Source organism: Eriocheir sinensis, chromosome 5, assembly GCF_024679095.1.
Source record: "Eriocheir sinensis breed Jianghai 21 chromosome 5, ASM2467909v1, whole genome shotgun sequence".
Taxonomy (NCBI): Eukaryota; Metazoa; Arthropoda; class Malacostraca; order Decapoda; family Varunidae; genus Eriocheir; species Eriocheir sinensis.
In genome coordinates, this window is record NC_066513.1 from 27,969,937 (window position 1) to 27,984,898 (window position 14,962).

The 14,962-nt window shown below is 43.9% G+C and overlaps 2 protein-coding genes across 6 annotated transcripts in view; one reads left to right on the forward strand and one right to left on the reverse strand.

Moving 5' to 3' along the window:
* LOC126986220 (synaptotagmin-15-like) overlaps window positions 1-10,672 on the forward strand; it is a 61,155-nt gene extending 50,483 nt beyond the window's left edge. For 2 of the 4 annotated variants that reach the window (XM_050842198.1, XM_050842204.1), the window contains exons 6-11: window positions 1-173; window positions 346-439; window positions 1,372-1,539; window positions 2,276-2,386; window positions 3,750-3,951; window positions 4,225-10,672. The exon at window positions 1-173 is cut by the window's left edge and continues 38 nt beyond it. In XM_050842198.1, the coding sequence (XP_050698155.1) occupies window positions 1-173; window positions 346-439; window positions 1,372-1,539; window positions 2,276-2,386; window positions 3,750-3,951; window positions 4,225-4,352 (876 nt within the window). In that variant the 3' untranslated portion in view covers window positions 4,353-10,672. The remainder of the gene's footprint in view (window positions 174-345; window positions 440-1,371; window positions 1,540-2,275; window positions 2,387-3,749; window positions 3,952-4,224) is intronic. The other 2 variants (XR_007739429.1, XR_007739433.1) reach the window with 2 other exon arrangements.
* A 588-nt stretch (window positions 10,673-11,260) lies between these two features.
* Window positions 11,261-14,347, reverse strand: LOC126986255 (rhodanese domain-containing protein CG4456-like). Of its 2 annotated transcripts, XM_050842240.1 has the most exons (5): window positions 14,124-14,141; window positions 13,741-14,009; window positions 12,519-12,638; window positions 12,148-12,313; window positions 11,261-11,463 (listed from the first exon to the last, which is right to left on the reverse strand). In XM_050842240.1, the coding sequence occupies exons 2-5, from the start codon at window positions 13,856-13,858 to the stop codon at window positions 11,373-11,375; spliced, it is 495 nt and encodes a 164-aa protein (XP_050698197.1). In that variant the 5' UTR covers window positions 13,859-14,009; window positions 14,124-14,141; the 3' UTR covers window positions 11,261-11,372. The 2 variants fall into 2 exon arrangements, with proteins under 2 accessions (XP_050698197.1, XP_050698190.1); XM_050842233.1 differs by having other exon boundaries at window positions 13,741-14,347.
* Window positions 14,348-14,962: the final 615 nt, after the last annotated feature.

The following is a 14,962-nucleotide window of genomic DNA, read 5'->3' on the forward strand; positions in this document are numbered from 1 at the left end:
ATCCCAGACCACTTGGACGACCCCGCCACATACCCGGACGGTCACTTAGGACGACTCTTCTTCACGCTGCAATACGTTAGCGACGGCGAGAAATTACAAGTGGGTATTTTGAGGGTACGGAACCTGCCCTCACGTACCCTGGGCTCCACTAACGCCTGTGACCCCTATATAAGGTTAGTGGTTAGTGGTTAGTGGTTAGCGTAATGGGGTGAGAAATAGGTTTTATATGTGTTGCAAGCTCAGTGTCTTTATCTACCAAGCTATCAATCCATTCACCCTGCTATCTATCTATCTATCTATCTATCTATGTGTTTAGCTGTACGTGTGTTGGTGTGTGTGTTGCAGGCTCAGTGTGTTGCCAGACGAGCGCCGTTACCTACAGACCAAACAGAAGAAGAAGACTTGTAACCCAGTTTTCGACGAGCACTTCGGATTTCACGTGAGTTGTGTGGAGGGGAAGGTGTTTATGTGTGTGTGTGTGTGTGTGTGTGTGTGTGTGTGTGTGTGTGTGTGTGTGTGTGTGTGTGGAGGGGGTAGTAAGCGTGTGGGTGTGGGTGTGGGTGTGGGTGTGTGGGTGTTTATCTGTCTATCTGTTTATCTATCTATAGCTCTCATTATTTTTTTCCTTATATTCAGACAAGTAATATATTTCAATTCAGTCTCTCTCACTTTCTTCCTTCCTTCCTTCCTTCCTTCCTTCCTTCTTTCTTTCTTTCCTTCCTTCCTTCCTTCCTTCCTTCTTTCCTTCCTTCCTTCCTTCCTTGTTTCTTTCCTTCCTTCCTTCCTCCCTTCCTTTCTTCCTTCCTTTCCTATACCCTTCTCTTCCGCTGAGAGAGAGAGAAAGAGAGAAGAAAAGAAAGATAAAAAGAAGAGAAAGGAAAACGAAAAAAAGAGAACGAGAGAAATAGAAAGGAGAGCGAAAGAATGGAAGAGACATACATACATACAGACAGACAGACAGACACACTCGTTATAACAGCTGACGGGAACTTGCAGGCTGTTAGCTATAAGTCGGAGGCCACGAGTCGCCTCTTAGCGGAAGGGATTCTTAAAAGATCTTTGGTTCCAGGAAGTGTCCGTCTGTCTGTGTGTGTGTGTGTGTGTGTTTGTGAAGAAAGTGAGTTAGTTTTAATTGACGTGTGTACTTGAGAGAGAGAGAGAGAGAGAGAGAGAGAGAGAGAGAGAGAGAGAGATATGGTATTCCTACTCAGATATCATTACTACTACTACTACTACTACTACTACTATTATTACTATTACTTCCATTGTATCTCTGTATCCCTATCTGTGTCTCTATATGTTTAAGGATGTATGTATGTCTATATGTAACACCACCATCATCACCACCACCACCATCAACCCCACCCTCAGATTCCCATCCGGTGCGTGGGCGAGCGCACCCTGCGGCTCACAGTGCTGGACGGGGGTCGGCCCAAGCGTCAGGGCGCCACCGTGGGCCACGTGTACTACCCCCTCGGCCGCGTCCTGGCCCAGCCGCCCGCAGAGTCCGCCCCCGTCATGACCAGGGATCTCGTCAGGGTAAGGGTGCTAACTTAGAGATGTGTATTAGTTATCTATCCATTTATCACGCTCGTACAGGTAAGACGGTGGCGGTGGCTGAGTGGATAGCGTGCGGGCGCGGCTTCCAGGAGGACCCAGGTTCGTGTCCCGCCCGCCACCACAGCTGGGAGTGTTCAGAGAGAGAAAATTAAATTAAATAAAAACATGCGTGACAAGTAATGTATACCGGTAAATGAAAGACAGGTCAAGGATAACAAAAACAGAGAGAGAGAGAGAGAGAGAGAGAGAGAGAGAGAGTGAGGCGGTGGCTGAGTGGTTAGCGTGCCGGCGCCGCGTCCCGGGTTCGAGACCTGCCCGCCGCCACAGCTGGGATTTTTCAGTCACCGCCGAGTGGCCAAAGACTACCCACATGCTGTCCTGAAGACAACCTGCCAACCCGGAGTCTAGATTCTCTCTCTAAAGAGAGGATCAAGATGAGCTCCGGGGGACAGCATAACCCAAGCAAGATAGCACTACTATAAACACTTACCTGCGCCATAATAGGTTGGAGTCGACCATCAGGCCCCACCATGAAAGCTTGCCCCAGCCATAGGCGGAACGTTAAAAATAAAAGTTATTCATTTATTCTTTCTGCCTTTTGTGAGTCTCAAAGGCCGTTATTTTTCAGGCGCTGTCGGCTCTCACAGCAACTGTATTACAAAGTGACGATTTATTCATTTCCCTTCTCTCATCCCCTTTTTTCTCTCTCTCTCAGGAGGACGAGAACGAGTCGAGGAGTAACCTTGGAGAGCTGCTCGTCTCCCTCACCTACAACGACACTCTCCACAGACTCTCCCTCACCGTCTTCCAGGGACGCGGAGTCAAGGTAAGAAGGAGGTTGGCAGGTTGACAGGCAGAGTTTGACAGGTGGATTCGAAAGGTAGATATAGGAATATAAGGAAGGCAGATATTGAAAGGTAGATTGGTTAGAGAGAGAGAGAGAGAGCTAACACATGCTCCTCGTCTCTCTCTCTTGTCGATTGAAAGGAGGAGGAGGAGGAGGAGGAGAATGTAAGAGAGCAGTTTAATGGAGAGAGAGAGACAGGAAGGAAGGAGAGAGGGAGGAAAGGATGGGAGGGAGGGAGGAAAGAGAGGGAGGGAGGGAAGGAGGAGAGGGAGACAAGAGCAGAGGAGAGAGAAAAGAGTAAGATATTTCTTCACGCTGTTCCTCCTCCTCCTCCTCCTCCTCCTCTTCCCTCTTCGTTTTCTTGTCAATAGATGGAGGAGGAGGAGGAGGAGGAAGAGGAGAAAGGATAATAAAAGAAGGAGGAGGAGGAGGAGGAGGAAAGGGTTGATAGGTTAAATATAGAAGTACAAGAGAGAGAGAGACACGACTGCGACTCAAACTATTCATTGGTGTGACACGTGAGATAAGATTGTCTCTCTCTCTCTCTCTATCTATCTATCTATCTATCTATCTCTTTCTATCTATCTATCTATCTATCTCACCTCTTCCTTTCTTCTGTAACTCACTTTTTTTTCTTTCTTTTCTTTCTTTCTTTATTTATTTATTCTCTTGTGTAACTTCCTTCTCACTCGCTCACTCGCCTTTCATATCTGTAATTCCTTCCTTCTTTCTTTCCTCTTTTCTGTAACTCACTTTCCTTCCCTTCTTAAAGCTTTGTATAATTATCCTCTAATTCCTTCCTTCTTTCTTTCCTCTTTTCTGTAACTCACTTTCCTTCCCTTCTTAAAGCCTTGAATAAGTGATTCGTCTCTCACTACCTTCTTTTACTCTCCTCTAATTCCTTCTAAGCCTTGATCCCTTCCCTTCCCTTCTCTGCTCTCTTCTGCACCTCACGAAGCCTTGATCGTTTCCCTTCCCTTCGTCTCAATCGCCTCTCATGTATGTAATCCCTTCTTTTCCCTCCTCTGTAACTCACGACCTTTTTCCTCCCCTTTCCTTCCCTCCCCTTCCTTTCCTCCCCATGGTAACTCACACACCCTTCCCTTCCCTTCTCTCTTTCCCTCCCTTCTCTGCCTTTCCTCTCCTCTAACTCACGACCCTTCCTTTCCCTTCCGTTCCCTTCTCTTCCTTTCATATCCTCTAACTCACGACCCTTCCTTTCTCTTCCTTTCCCTTCTCTCTTTCCCTTCCTTCTCTTCCTTTCCTCTCCTCTAACTCACGACCCTCCCTTTCCCTTCCCTTCCTTTCCTCTGTAACTCACGCCCCTTCCCGTCCCGTGCAGGTTGGCGACGGTGAAACAGTGTCGTGGGTGAAGGCGTCCCTCATGGCGCAGCGTCGCACCCTCAAGAGCAAGAAGTCGGCGGTGGTGGCGGCGGTGGAGGAGCCGCACTTCAACCAGCCATTCCACTTCCGCCCGCCCGCCGCCCTCGAGGGAGTCCACCTCAACCTCACGCTCTCCCTCGCTGCCAACGCGGCCTCCAAGGGTCAGTGTGCGAGGGTGTTGTATGGGATTGTATAATGTATAATATTGTATTGAACTGCTAATGGAATAGTTGTTTTATCTTCTCCTTATCCTCTTCCTTCTTTTTCTTCTTCTTCTTCTTCTTCTTCTTCTTCTGCTACTACTACTACTACCACTACTACTACTACTCCTACTACTACTACTACTCCTACTACTACTACTAGTACTACTTCTACTACTATACTCCTCCTTTTCCTCCTCCTCTCCCTTCTCCTAAACCGATCCCATATTCCAGGTCGTCCGCTTGGCAGGGTCGTGATCGGTCCCTTCATGTTCGCAAGAGGGCGCGGGCTGACTCAGTGGAACCAGGCCCTCGCTGCCCCAAAAGAGCCCATACAGTTCTGGCACCCGCTGATGGAGTAGTGCCAAGGCCGACCCCTCTCCTGACACACCGAGGCACTGCTGACACACTGAGGCACTGCTGGCACTGTTTAGAGGCACTTCACATGTTGATAGAATTATGTCTGTTAGCCACATATGCTGAGAGTAGTCACACCCTGAGTCTGATCACACCACATATGTTCTAGGCCCACATACAGACACATGCTCTTGTAGAAAACCTCCCTAGAGCCACACTACTAGCCACATATGCGGAGTCCAGCCACATACTCTGACCACACCACATATCCAACATACAGACACATACTTACATACCTAGAGTCACACCCTCCCTAGCCACACCCACGCAATGACCACATATCTCTAACACACACACACACACACACACACACACACCAAGCATCTAGTACTCTCCTCATGACCACGTGTTGACCTATGACCTTCCCTTGACCTCCACACAAACACGGTCGCCTATACAAGCATCTAGTCAGCCTGTGATGACCCTTGAATGACCTCTAATGACCTGACCCTATTAGACACCTGCTGGAAGTGCTTGAACTAGTATTAAATAGCACCTTAGGAATAGCCAATGAGGTGCTAGGAGGAGGAGGAGGAGGGAAGAGGAGAAATAGGCTGTTTTAGAATCATATAAGAAATAGTCGACTTAGGAAGAGGAAGAAGAGAAGGAGGAGGAGGAGGAGGAGGAGAGAAATAGGCTGTTCTAGAACCATATAAGAAATAGTTAACCTAGTGCTACAAATAAGAAGAGGAGGAGGAGGAGGAGGAAGAGGAGGAAGAAGACTAGTCCATATATTAGCACCTTATAGAAACCAGGTATACCCAAGTGCTTATAAGAAGAAGAAGAAGGAGGAGGAGGAGGAGGAGGAGTAGGAGGAGGACTAGCAAATGCATATCAGATACTTAATAGTGCATAGTGGCCAAATAGCATCTTTAAATAGCTAAATAAATACTACACAAAGAAAAGGAGGAGGTGGAATAGAGGAATCAGTCAACAAGCCAGTCAGTATTAAGTGTACAAGCTTCAGTCAGTCAGTCAGTCAGTCAGTGTGTGTCAGTCAGTCAGTCAGTCAATGAGCTATGTTGTAATAAGTATTTTTTTTTCTTTTTTTTCCTCTCTCTCTCTCTCTCTCTCTCTCTCTCTCTCTCTCTCTCTCTCTCTCTCTCTCTCTCTCTCTCTCTCTCTCTCTCTCTCTCTCTCTCTCTCTCTCTCTCTCTCTCTCTCTCTCTCTCTCTCTCTCTCTCTCTCTCTCTCTCTCTCTCTCTCTCTCTCATTATTATTATTACTATTACTATTATGGCATTTCATTTCTCTTTTTTCAATGATTTCTTCTCTGCACACACACACACACACACACACACACACACACACACACACACACACACTGTAACATAAGAACACCCTAAGACAGGTCACTAAGGCAGCTAATTTGGTGCTATGACCCTTCAATCTCACCCTTATGAACTATTCTTAACATAGGAGGAAGGGAGGGGGGGAGAGAGAGGAAGGAAGAAAGGAAGAAAGGACAGGAGGGGAAAGGAGAGGAAAGGAAGGGATGGGAGGTAAGGAGGAAAGGATAGGAGGAGAGAGGAGAGGAAAGGAAGGGATGGGAGGTAAGGAGGAAAGGATAGGAGAGAGAGAGAGAGGAAGGAAGGAAGAAAGGACAGGAGAGAGGAGAGGAAAGGAAGGGATGGGAGGTAAGGAGGAGAGGAGAGGAGAGAAGGGAGAAAGAGAGATGAGGGAGAAAGGGAGGAAACAGAGAGAGAAAAAGGGCATCGATATCACTTCTCCTCCTCCTCCTCCTCTTCCTCCTCCACCTCCTTTTATTTACATTATATTATCTACTCTAACTTCACCTCTATATTAAATTCTGTGTTCATGGGACCTTCCTTATTAATAGTTTCCATTATTTATCATCTTTATTATTTGCTTATCTCTTCCTTCCTATGTCCTATCCTTACCTATCTATCAATCCATCTATCTATCTATCTATCTATCTTTTTCCTTCAGCCGATCATCCACTCTCTTGTTATTCAAAGCAAAGCGACTGTCAATCATTTTTTCACATTGTCCTCATCACCAGTTTTAACATATACATAAACTTCCTATGCCCTATTCCTTAACCAAAGACACACACACACACACACACACACACACACACACACGCACTATAACACACACACGCAAACACCTGGTTTATCCCTATGTCTGCCGTCTTAGCAAGGGTTCCATAGAGTATATATATATCTTTCACATAGACGACTATATTTATCACAGAGGACAAGAGTAGCATGCCATATTTGTGTACAGTGTTATAATAGTTCGAACCAGACGACACGCGACAAGGGCAGTGGAGGGCCGCAGTGGTGCCAGAATTTAGTGGGTCAAAGGTTACACTGGCCAATGCATATAATTTAGAACCTTTTTACAACCTGAGTGACCTATTTGATTCTTGCTGTCCCCTTTGAATTCTTTTGATTTTGGTGCTGTTTTTAGGCATCCTTTCCCTAATGGTGCCAGAATTTAGTGGGTCAAAGGTTACACTGGCCAATGCTTATGACCTAGAACCTTTTTGCAACCTGAGTGACCTATTTGATTCTTGCTGTCCCCTTTGAATTCTTTTGATTTTGGTGATATTTTTCAAGCCTCCTTTCCCTAATGGTGCCAGAATTTAGTGGGCACATGAGCTGGCACTATCCAAAGTCACCCTGTCCTATGCTTGTAACCTAGAACCCATTGGCAATATAATTTAAGCTAAGTGACCTATTTGGTTCTTGCTTCCTTAATGTTCTTTCCCATTGAATTGTATTGATTTAGGTGCTGTTTCTGGCCCTTTTATAACTAGCTAGATTATCTTTGGTTGAGGGGAGGAGGGAAGGAAGGCAGGAAGGCAGCTTGCACTCACACTAACAAGCTTGACATTCCACTATCCCAAACCTGCTTGCCCTAACTAACTAACTAGCTTGCATATGAACTAGATTACTATTTCTCATATTTTAAACTAACTATACTACTTTTTAACACCTAGATTTGAGTTAACTATTTTAAGAACTAGATTACCATTTCATATTTTAAACTAACTACTGTATATTTCTTTTTAACACCTAGATCGAGTTGACAATTCAGCTCTCGGCCCTCTAATCTCTACCCCCACTAACATTTCTCTGGCACTATTCTGGCCTCTGCTGCACTAACAATGGTGTAGCCTTAGACTGTGGTGAGCTAATACGCCTGTTGTAATAACGAGTACCTGTATATAATCTGTATGGTTATAAGTGTGTCATGTAAATTATGTTGTAGCGTTAATGATATATATATATATATATACAGAGACACGGACAAGCCTCGTCATGCATAGGTGTAATATATATCATGGAAGGAAAGGAAGGAGGGAGGGAGAGAGAGAGATAAGGGAGAAGGAAGGAAGGAAGAAGGAAAGAGAAAGGGCATTAGACAAAGAAGGAAGAATAAAGAAAAGGATAGGAAGGAATGGAGAGAGAGATAAGGAAGAAAAAAGGAAGGAAGGGAGACAGAGGAGGAAGAAGAAGAGAAAAGGAAGGGATAAAACCTGAGAGGGAGGAAAGGAAGGATGGGAGAGGAAAGGAAGGAATAGGAGGTAAAAAGGAAAGGATAGGAGAGGAAGGGAAAGGGAAGGGAAGAGAAAGTCTGCAAGGAATAGTTTTGGCAATACAAGCTTTTAATTGTCATTAAATCTAAAGAACCAAAGATAACTATTTCCCCAACATCATTTTAACCTATACAAACCGACTTATTGACCATATAATCCTCAAAACGTCTTTAATTTCCCGTATCTATCATCAGTGTTCACAAGTCCATCTTTGATTTAAAGTGAGGAGCTTGGAACATCATAATTTTTCCCCTGATATCACTCCTCTGTTATTAGTAAGATCCATAAGAGTTTATCAGTACACGCCTAACAGGTGCTGCCTTAGCCTTATATAGGACAGGAGCTACTTTGTATAGGCTGACCAGGTTCTTGCAGACTCCTTATGTTCTTGTATTTTAACCCATATGCATGACGAGGGTTGTCTGTAGCGTAAGGAGAAGGTGAGGTACGGGGCGGGGCGGAGAGTGTGGCAGAGTGTATAGTGTGTGTGTGTATATAAGATGCACTCAGACTTATATACTTGTACACAGAGTGTAGCAGACTGGAAACTAAGTCTACATGAAATACAATAAAACACTTTACTTATATACAGTCCTATAGAAAATACTGTATGTGTATGAGTAGCCTATGATGTGAAATGAAAAGAAGAAGAAACAGTATATCATCTTCAGAGCAGAGTGAATTACATTACTAAACAATATAAGATGGAAACGAGAAGAAAAACAAAAGAAGACGAAGAAGTAGAAGAAGAAAGAAGGTGGAGAAGAAGAAGAAGAAAAAAAAAAACAGCACCTTAGAACTTAAACCAACACTATTCCTTTGTTACTAGTGAGAACAGAACTTGATACCTGGTGACATAACCCTTCCCAGTTACTAGTGAAAGCCTGAACTGACTGGTGAGTGACATGACCCTTCCCAGTTACTAGTGAAAGCCTGAACTAACTGGTGACCCCTTACCAGTTACCAGTGAAAGCCTGAACTAACTGGTGACTGACACAACCCTTCCCAGCACCAGTGGACTAAGCCATGACTGGTGAAGGTCGTGGCTGGAAACTCCTTCCTTCACAGTCACTGGTGGCCTCTGTTATTGGTGAAGGCTCAATGCTGCCCGGCTGGTGACTGCTGGACTGGTAGTAGTGACTGACTAGTGACTTTGGGGCACTAGTACGTACTTAGTAATTCTCTGGGAAGTTATAATATACATACTTATACCTTTCAAATACTAGTGGACTTGGCTACTGGTGAATGAAGTGACTGACTGGTGACTGAGTGGTGAGTTTGAGGCACCAGTATGGACTTAGTAATTATCTGGGTCTCTCTATGTCCAAGAAAGTTACATTATGTAAAGAAAGAAGTGTAGAAATGATTGACACTCCCAAGAAAGTTATAGTAAGCAAAGAAGGAAGAGTAAAAATAACTGATCCTCCCAAGAAAGTTACAATAAGTGAAGAAAGAAAAGTATAAATGATTGACACTCCCAAGAAAGTAACAATAAGCTTTTTTTTTGGTATTTCGTTGGGGATATACCCCAATGGAGGAAGGCGGTGCATGCCGCGCAACCCCCCAGACGGCTGGTAGAGAGATACCCAATTCTTTCAAGGAGGAGGCCCAACAACGGGGCTGAGGGTGTCGGAAAGAGCCCACCTTTCCACCCCCATGGTAACTGATAGGTCTTGAACCCACACCCCAGCAACCTGGCGAAGCGCAAGGCAGAGACTCTACCACGGGACCACGGGAGCCCCCAACAATAAGCTAAGAAAGACAAGTATAAATGATTGAACCTTTTAAAATGAGTAACTTCAAGTGTAAACCAAAGAAAATGGAAAAAATAAAGTATAGGGAGACTTAATAGTACGTGTGTGTGACTGATTCTCCCAAGCAAGTTACAATACGTGAAAAAGGAAAAATATAAATGATTGAACCTATTAATACAAGTAACTTCAAGGAAAATACAGTGCAGGGAGACTCTATAGTGTATGTGTGTGATATATAAGAAAGATTTTAATGAACACACACTTGATACATGCCATAAACTTAAGCATCTATGACCAGGAAACAGAGTGAAGGGAGACTCAATAGCTTATGTGTGTGATATATAAGAAAGATTTTAATGAACACAGTTGATACATCCCATAAACTTAAGCATCTAAGAACCTGGAAACAGAGTCAAGGGAGACTCAATAGCTTATGTGTGTGATATATAAGAAAGATTTTAATGAACATACAGTTAATATATGCCATCTATGACCAAGGAAATAAAGACAGTGAGTGGAGACTGCTGATAAAGAGTTTCTGCATTACTATAAGAACATAGGGTTAATATATGCCATAACCTTAAGCATCTATGACCTAGGAAATAGACAGACAATGAGTGGAAGCTTAAGTGTTTCTGAATTATTATAAAAAGAGACAGAACCACTTATACCATCAATGTGTCACAAGAAAAAGAAGATGAAGGAGAGTCTCACACAGGTAAAGAAATGTTAATCCAGGAAATCTAAGAAAGAAACAAACAAACAAATATAAGATATGTATTGAAATCTCGGCTGCATGAGTGAATATGTGTGTGTGTGTGTGTGTGTGTGTGTGTGTGTGTCTATCGCTCCTCGTCGTCACTCCTACCACCGCCTCCGCCACCGCCGCCGTCAGTGGTGCGACAATACTCATGAATTATAAAACAATAAAAGTATAACCCAGCCTTGACCTTTATAAGCCTCAGTGGGGGAGTGTCACATCTCGTAGGGGAGTAGATACAATTTTCTTTCTTCACTGGGATTACTAACTGCATGCCTCCACTTTTCCCACTGCCTCGATCGCTGCACAGGGCTCCACTTACTCTCATTCCTGTGCAGTCCAACTTTATGCAAGAGTTAACCAGCATCTTCATTCTTTTACTCATTGCACTGGTAAACTCCTTCAACTGTATTTCCTCCTGGCAATGATTTAAACTCCCTTCTCTCCTATCTTTTCTTCCTCACCTCCCCTATTCCCTTTCCTCTTCTCTCTCCCCCTTCCTCCCTTCTCTCTTATCCTTTCCTCTCCTCTCTCCTTCCTTCCATTCCTTCCTCTCCACCTAAAATTGACCTCTTTTCTGGTCTCTCATTCTTTTTTCTCTTGTCAGGGCAGCATCTAGTGGGCTTTTTTGTTGTTGTTTTTGTTTTTTGACCCTGAGCTGCCTCCCTTGCTATGAAAAACTAAGTAGTTCATGGGGAAAGGATGAGCAGATTGTGAACTGAGATGGTGTCCGAAGAACTTCTGAACTAAAGAGAACAAAAATCACAGGACTCACTATCACAAATTTATTATGCATCAAATTATCAACATATTTACATTAGAAAAATATGCCTGACTATCTCACCACCTCTGATATGTGTGTGTGGAGCTGATGTGACGGCTGCTATTTTTCTTTTTCTTCTTCCTCTTCAACTTTTGGGAACTCCACCTTGCCACCCTTCTCCACCCAGTCTTCAAAGGAGCCAACGTACACCCTGGGAAAGAAAGGAATATGTAGACTTAGAATAATTATCTATATCATGTGTTATCCCTTCCAAGAGCTAACATCTTTGAATGAAAAATAAATTGAAGTCCATAGAAAAGATGTAGTAATAGTAGTAGTAGGAGGAGAAGGAGAAGGAGTATAGTGTTGTAGAGGTGGTAGTAGTAGTAGTAGTAGTAGTAGTAGGGCTAGAAGTAGATGTAGTAGTAGTAGTAGTAGTAGTAGTAGTAGTAGTAGTAGTAGTAGTAGTAGTAGTAGTAGTAGTCAGAGACAAATAAACTGATCGATAAATTTTGTGCACATAAAAAATTTAACTATGCAGTATCCGAAGTAAAATCCTTAAGCTTTCCTTCCTATAATCATTAATACTACTACAATGCATCATCTATCTATCTATCTATCTGTATCTGTTTATCTCTTGGTTGTCTTGTTAAACTGCAGTGATATGAGTATTAGCATTAGTTAAGATTCATCCCTCAGAGCTCTCCACTAACTCTCATTTCTATGCTATCCAACTCCCTAATACAAGAGTTGACCAGTACGTCCACTCTCTCATTCCTTCAACTGGTAAACTCTACATAGAAAAGCCTTAAGCAATTCCAAGAGACAGAGACACATCCATAAATTTCTTGGCCTTAAGAACAATAAAGAAAATAAGTCAACCCTTCTCCTTTACCTGACGTTGGTGTATCCCGCCCCCAAGAGAGCCAGCTGTGCCGTGCGAGCCCTCACCCCCGCCAGGCAGGTCACCACGAGGGGCTGGTCCAGGGACGGCTTGCTAAACCCTCGCTTCTCGGCAAACTTTTCGTCAGGCTGCAGAATGGCCAGACCGAGGATTTGCACTGGGGGTTAAAAAATAGCAGTAGTAGTAGTAGTAGTAGTAGGAGGAGGAGGAGGAGAAAAGACCAGCTGGATGACAGAAGAAGATGAAGAAGAAGTAGAAGAAGAGCATGAACAAGAACAGCATAAAACAAAAAGAAATAGAAGAATAACAAGAAGAACAACAAAAAGATCAACAGGGACACTCAGCACCCCCTCCAGACTCACATGGCACATTCTTGGAGTCTGGAATGGTGCCAACCTCCACATGCTCATAGGGCAGCCGCACATCAATGAGGGTCACCTGCTTGTCCGCCAGCTTCTGCGTCAACTCCTCAAAGGCAATGTCTGAAACGGTAGGAACTTTTCACTTTCTCAGTTGAGGGACAGGACTTAGGCATTTTGGCACCCAGGGATGACAGAGTGGATGTACTGGTTAATTCTTTCATTAGGGATTTGGACAGTATAGGAATGAGTACTATTTGTAGAGTCCAGAGGGATGAGGGAGTGGATGTACATGTCAATTCTTGCATTAGGGATTTGGACAGTATAGGAATGAGTATTTGTAGAGTCATGAGGGATGAGAGAGTAAATGTAGTGGTCAGTTATTATTATTATTATATGAATCAATGAAGGAGACCCGCCGGAAAGCACGAATGCTATAAGCCAAAAGGCCCAGCGGGCAACACTTCACCGATATTGGGAAATACAGAATGAAGGAGAAAGCAAAGAATAGGAAGCTGGAGAAAATCCAGTAGGTAGCGAGATAACTGAGAAGAAAGGCATTCACATGTATTTTAAATGTTTCACAATTACTAGAATTAATAATCACATTAGGAAGTGTATACCACAGTTTGACGGTCGCTGGGATGAAACACCGGGAAAATTGTGATGCATTACATCGGTCGACAGACAAGGAACGGTCATTTAGCCCCAAGAAGTGTCGTGTAGCACGTGATGGTTGAGAGAGAGCAAGCAAGTGACGGTGCAATGGGTGGTTAATATTAGACATAATTTTGAAAAAATTTAATAAGACAATGATCCCACCAAGTGACAATGCCAAAGATTAATCTCGAGATTCGGAAGAAGAAATTTAATCAGTTCTTGCATTAGCGATTTGGACAGCATACGACTGAGTGTTTATAGAGTCATGAGGGATGAGCGAGTAAATGTAGTGGTCAGTTCTTGCATTAGGGATTTGGACAGTATAGGAATGAGTTTGTTGAGTCCTGAGGGATGAGAGAGTGGATGTACTGGTCAACTCTTGCATTATGGATTTGGACAGCATAGGAATGAGACTTTGTAGAGTCATGAGGGATGAGAGAGTAAATGTAGTGGTCAGTTCTTGCTTTGGGGATTTGGACAGCATAGGAATGCGTTTGTAGAGTCCTCAGGGGAGAGTGTAAATGTACTGGTCAACTCTTGCATTATGGATCTGGACAGCACCCACCTGGAGGCAGCGTGAGGGCAGCAGAGTAATGTCTCTGCAGGGACGGGCTGAATCTCTGGCAGGAAGGTGTGATTCCCGATCTTACGAGCACCCTGGGCACCTGCTGAAGCCACCTCATGCTGACACGACCTTCCTCCTCCTCTGACCTTTTCCCCTCCTCCTCTTCTTCCTTAGCGTTGTTGTTATTGAAGGTTTGAAGGGCTGGGAAGGATGCAGAGAAACGTTTGCTGCCGTGTCTCGGTTCCTCCTCTTCTTCTTCTGACCGTCAGCTGACAACATGTAAACAAAACTTTTTACTTTTCTTTTTTTGGTATTTCGTTGTGGATATACCCCAAAGGAGGAAGGCGATGCATGCCGCGAAACCACCCAGACGGCTCTCTCACCTGGTTCTCTCACCTGGTGGGCTTCCCAGAACCCGGTAGGCACAGGGCCCAAAAGGAAGCCGCACTCTGCAGCAGAGAGATGCCCAATTCTTTCAAGGTGGAGGCCCAACAACGGGGCTGATGCGCAAGGCGGAGACTCTATCACGGGACCACGGGATTTCAGGCAATGATTTATATTGTATTTGGTTATTATTGTGTATTAGTGAAGTATTTGTATAAGTATCTCTCTCTCTCTCTCTCTCTCTCTCTCTCTCTCTCTCTCAGCTGATAGACAGTAAACAAAAACACGTGTTAGGGCTCCCCGCCCACCATCTCCCTATAAATAAACAAACAAGTACCCAAACAGCCTTATATTCACCCTAATTAAGTTGATATCGAATATTTTAACATTGTCTTTTATTTGACGTTGAGAGCGGGGGTTTTAAGTAGCTAGATCAAGTGACAGCTACGTGTATGTATGTGATATAAGCTGTATACCTGTATTGAATCAGTTGACAGGTGGTGATGGCAGCTGGAAACGAAGAGAAAATGATAATAAAAGAAGGAATAATGGAGGAACACAAAGGAATATTAAGAAAGAGGCGATACCAGACGTGATTACAGAGGGGGAAGAAAGGTGGATCGGTTGACAGGTGTTGATAGCAGGTGAAATAGTCGTGAATGGAAGCTGGAAACGAAGGGAAAAGAAAGATAGTGAATGGATACAAAGGAAGAAAAGGGAGAGATAGAAATAATGAAAGGATACAAAGGAAGGAGAAGGCAATAGCAAGTGTCATTACAGAGGACGGATCGAGAGTTGGATCAGCTGACAGGTGCGGTGATGGGAGGTGACAGTGGGC

What these genes read in the sequence shown, in the direction of transcription:
- LOC126986255 (XM_050842233.1), bottom strand. Translation starts at nt 13,858, where the DNA reads ATGAGGTGGCTTCAGCAGGTGCCCAGGGTGCTCGTAAGATCGGGAATC. An exon ending in AGACTCCAAGAATGTGCCAT is followed by an intron (nt 12,314 to 12,518) that starts GTGAGTCTGGAG and finishes TTTAACCCCCAG; the next exon opens with TGCAAATCCTCGGTCTGGCC. An exon ending in GCGGGATACACCAACGTCAG is followed by an intron (nt 11,464 to 12,147) that starts GTAAAGGAGAAG and finishes TTTCTTTCCCAG; the next exon opens with GGTGTACGTTGGCTCCTTTG.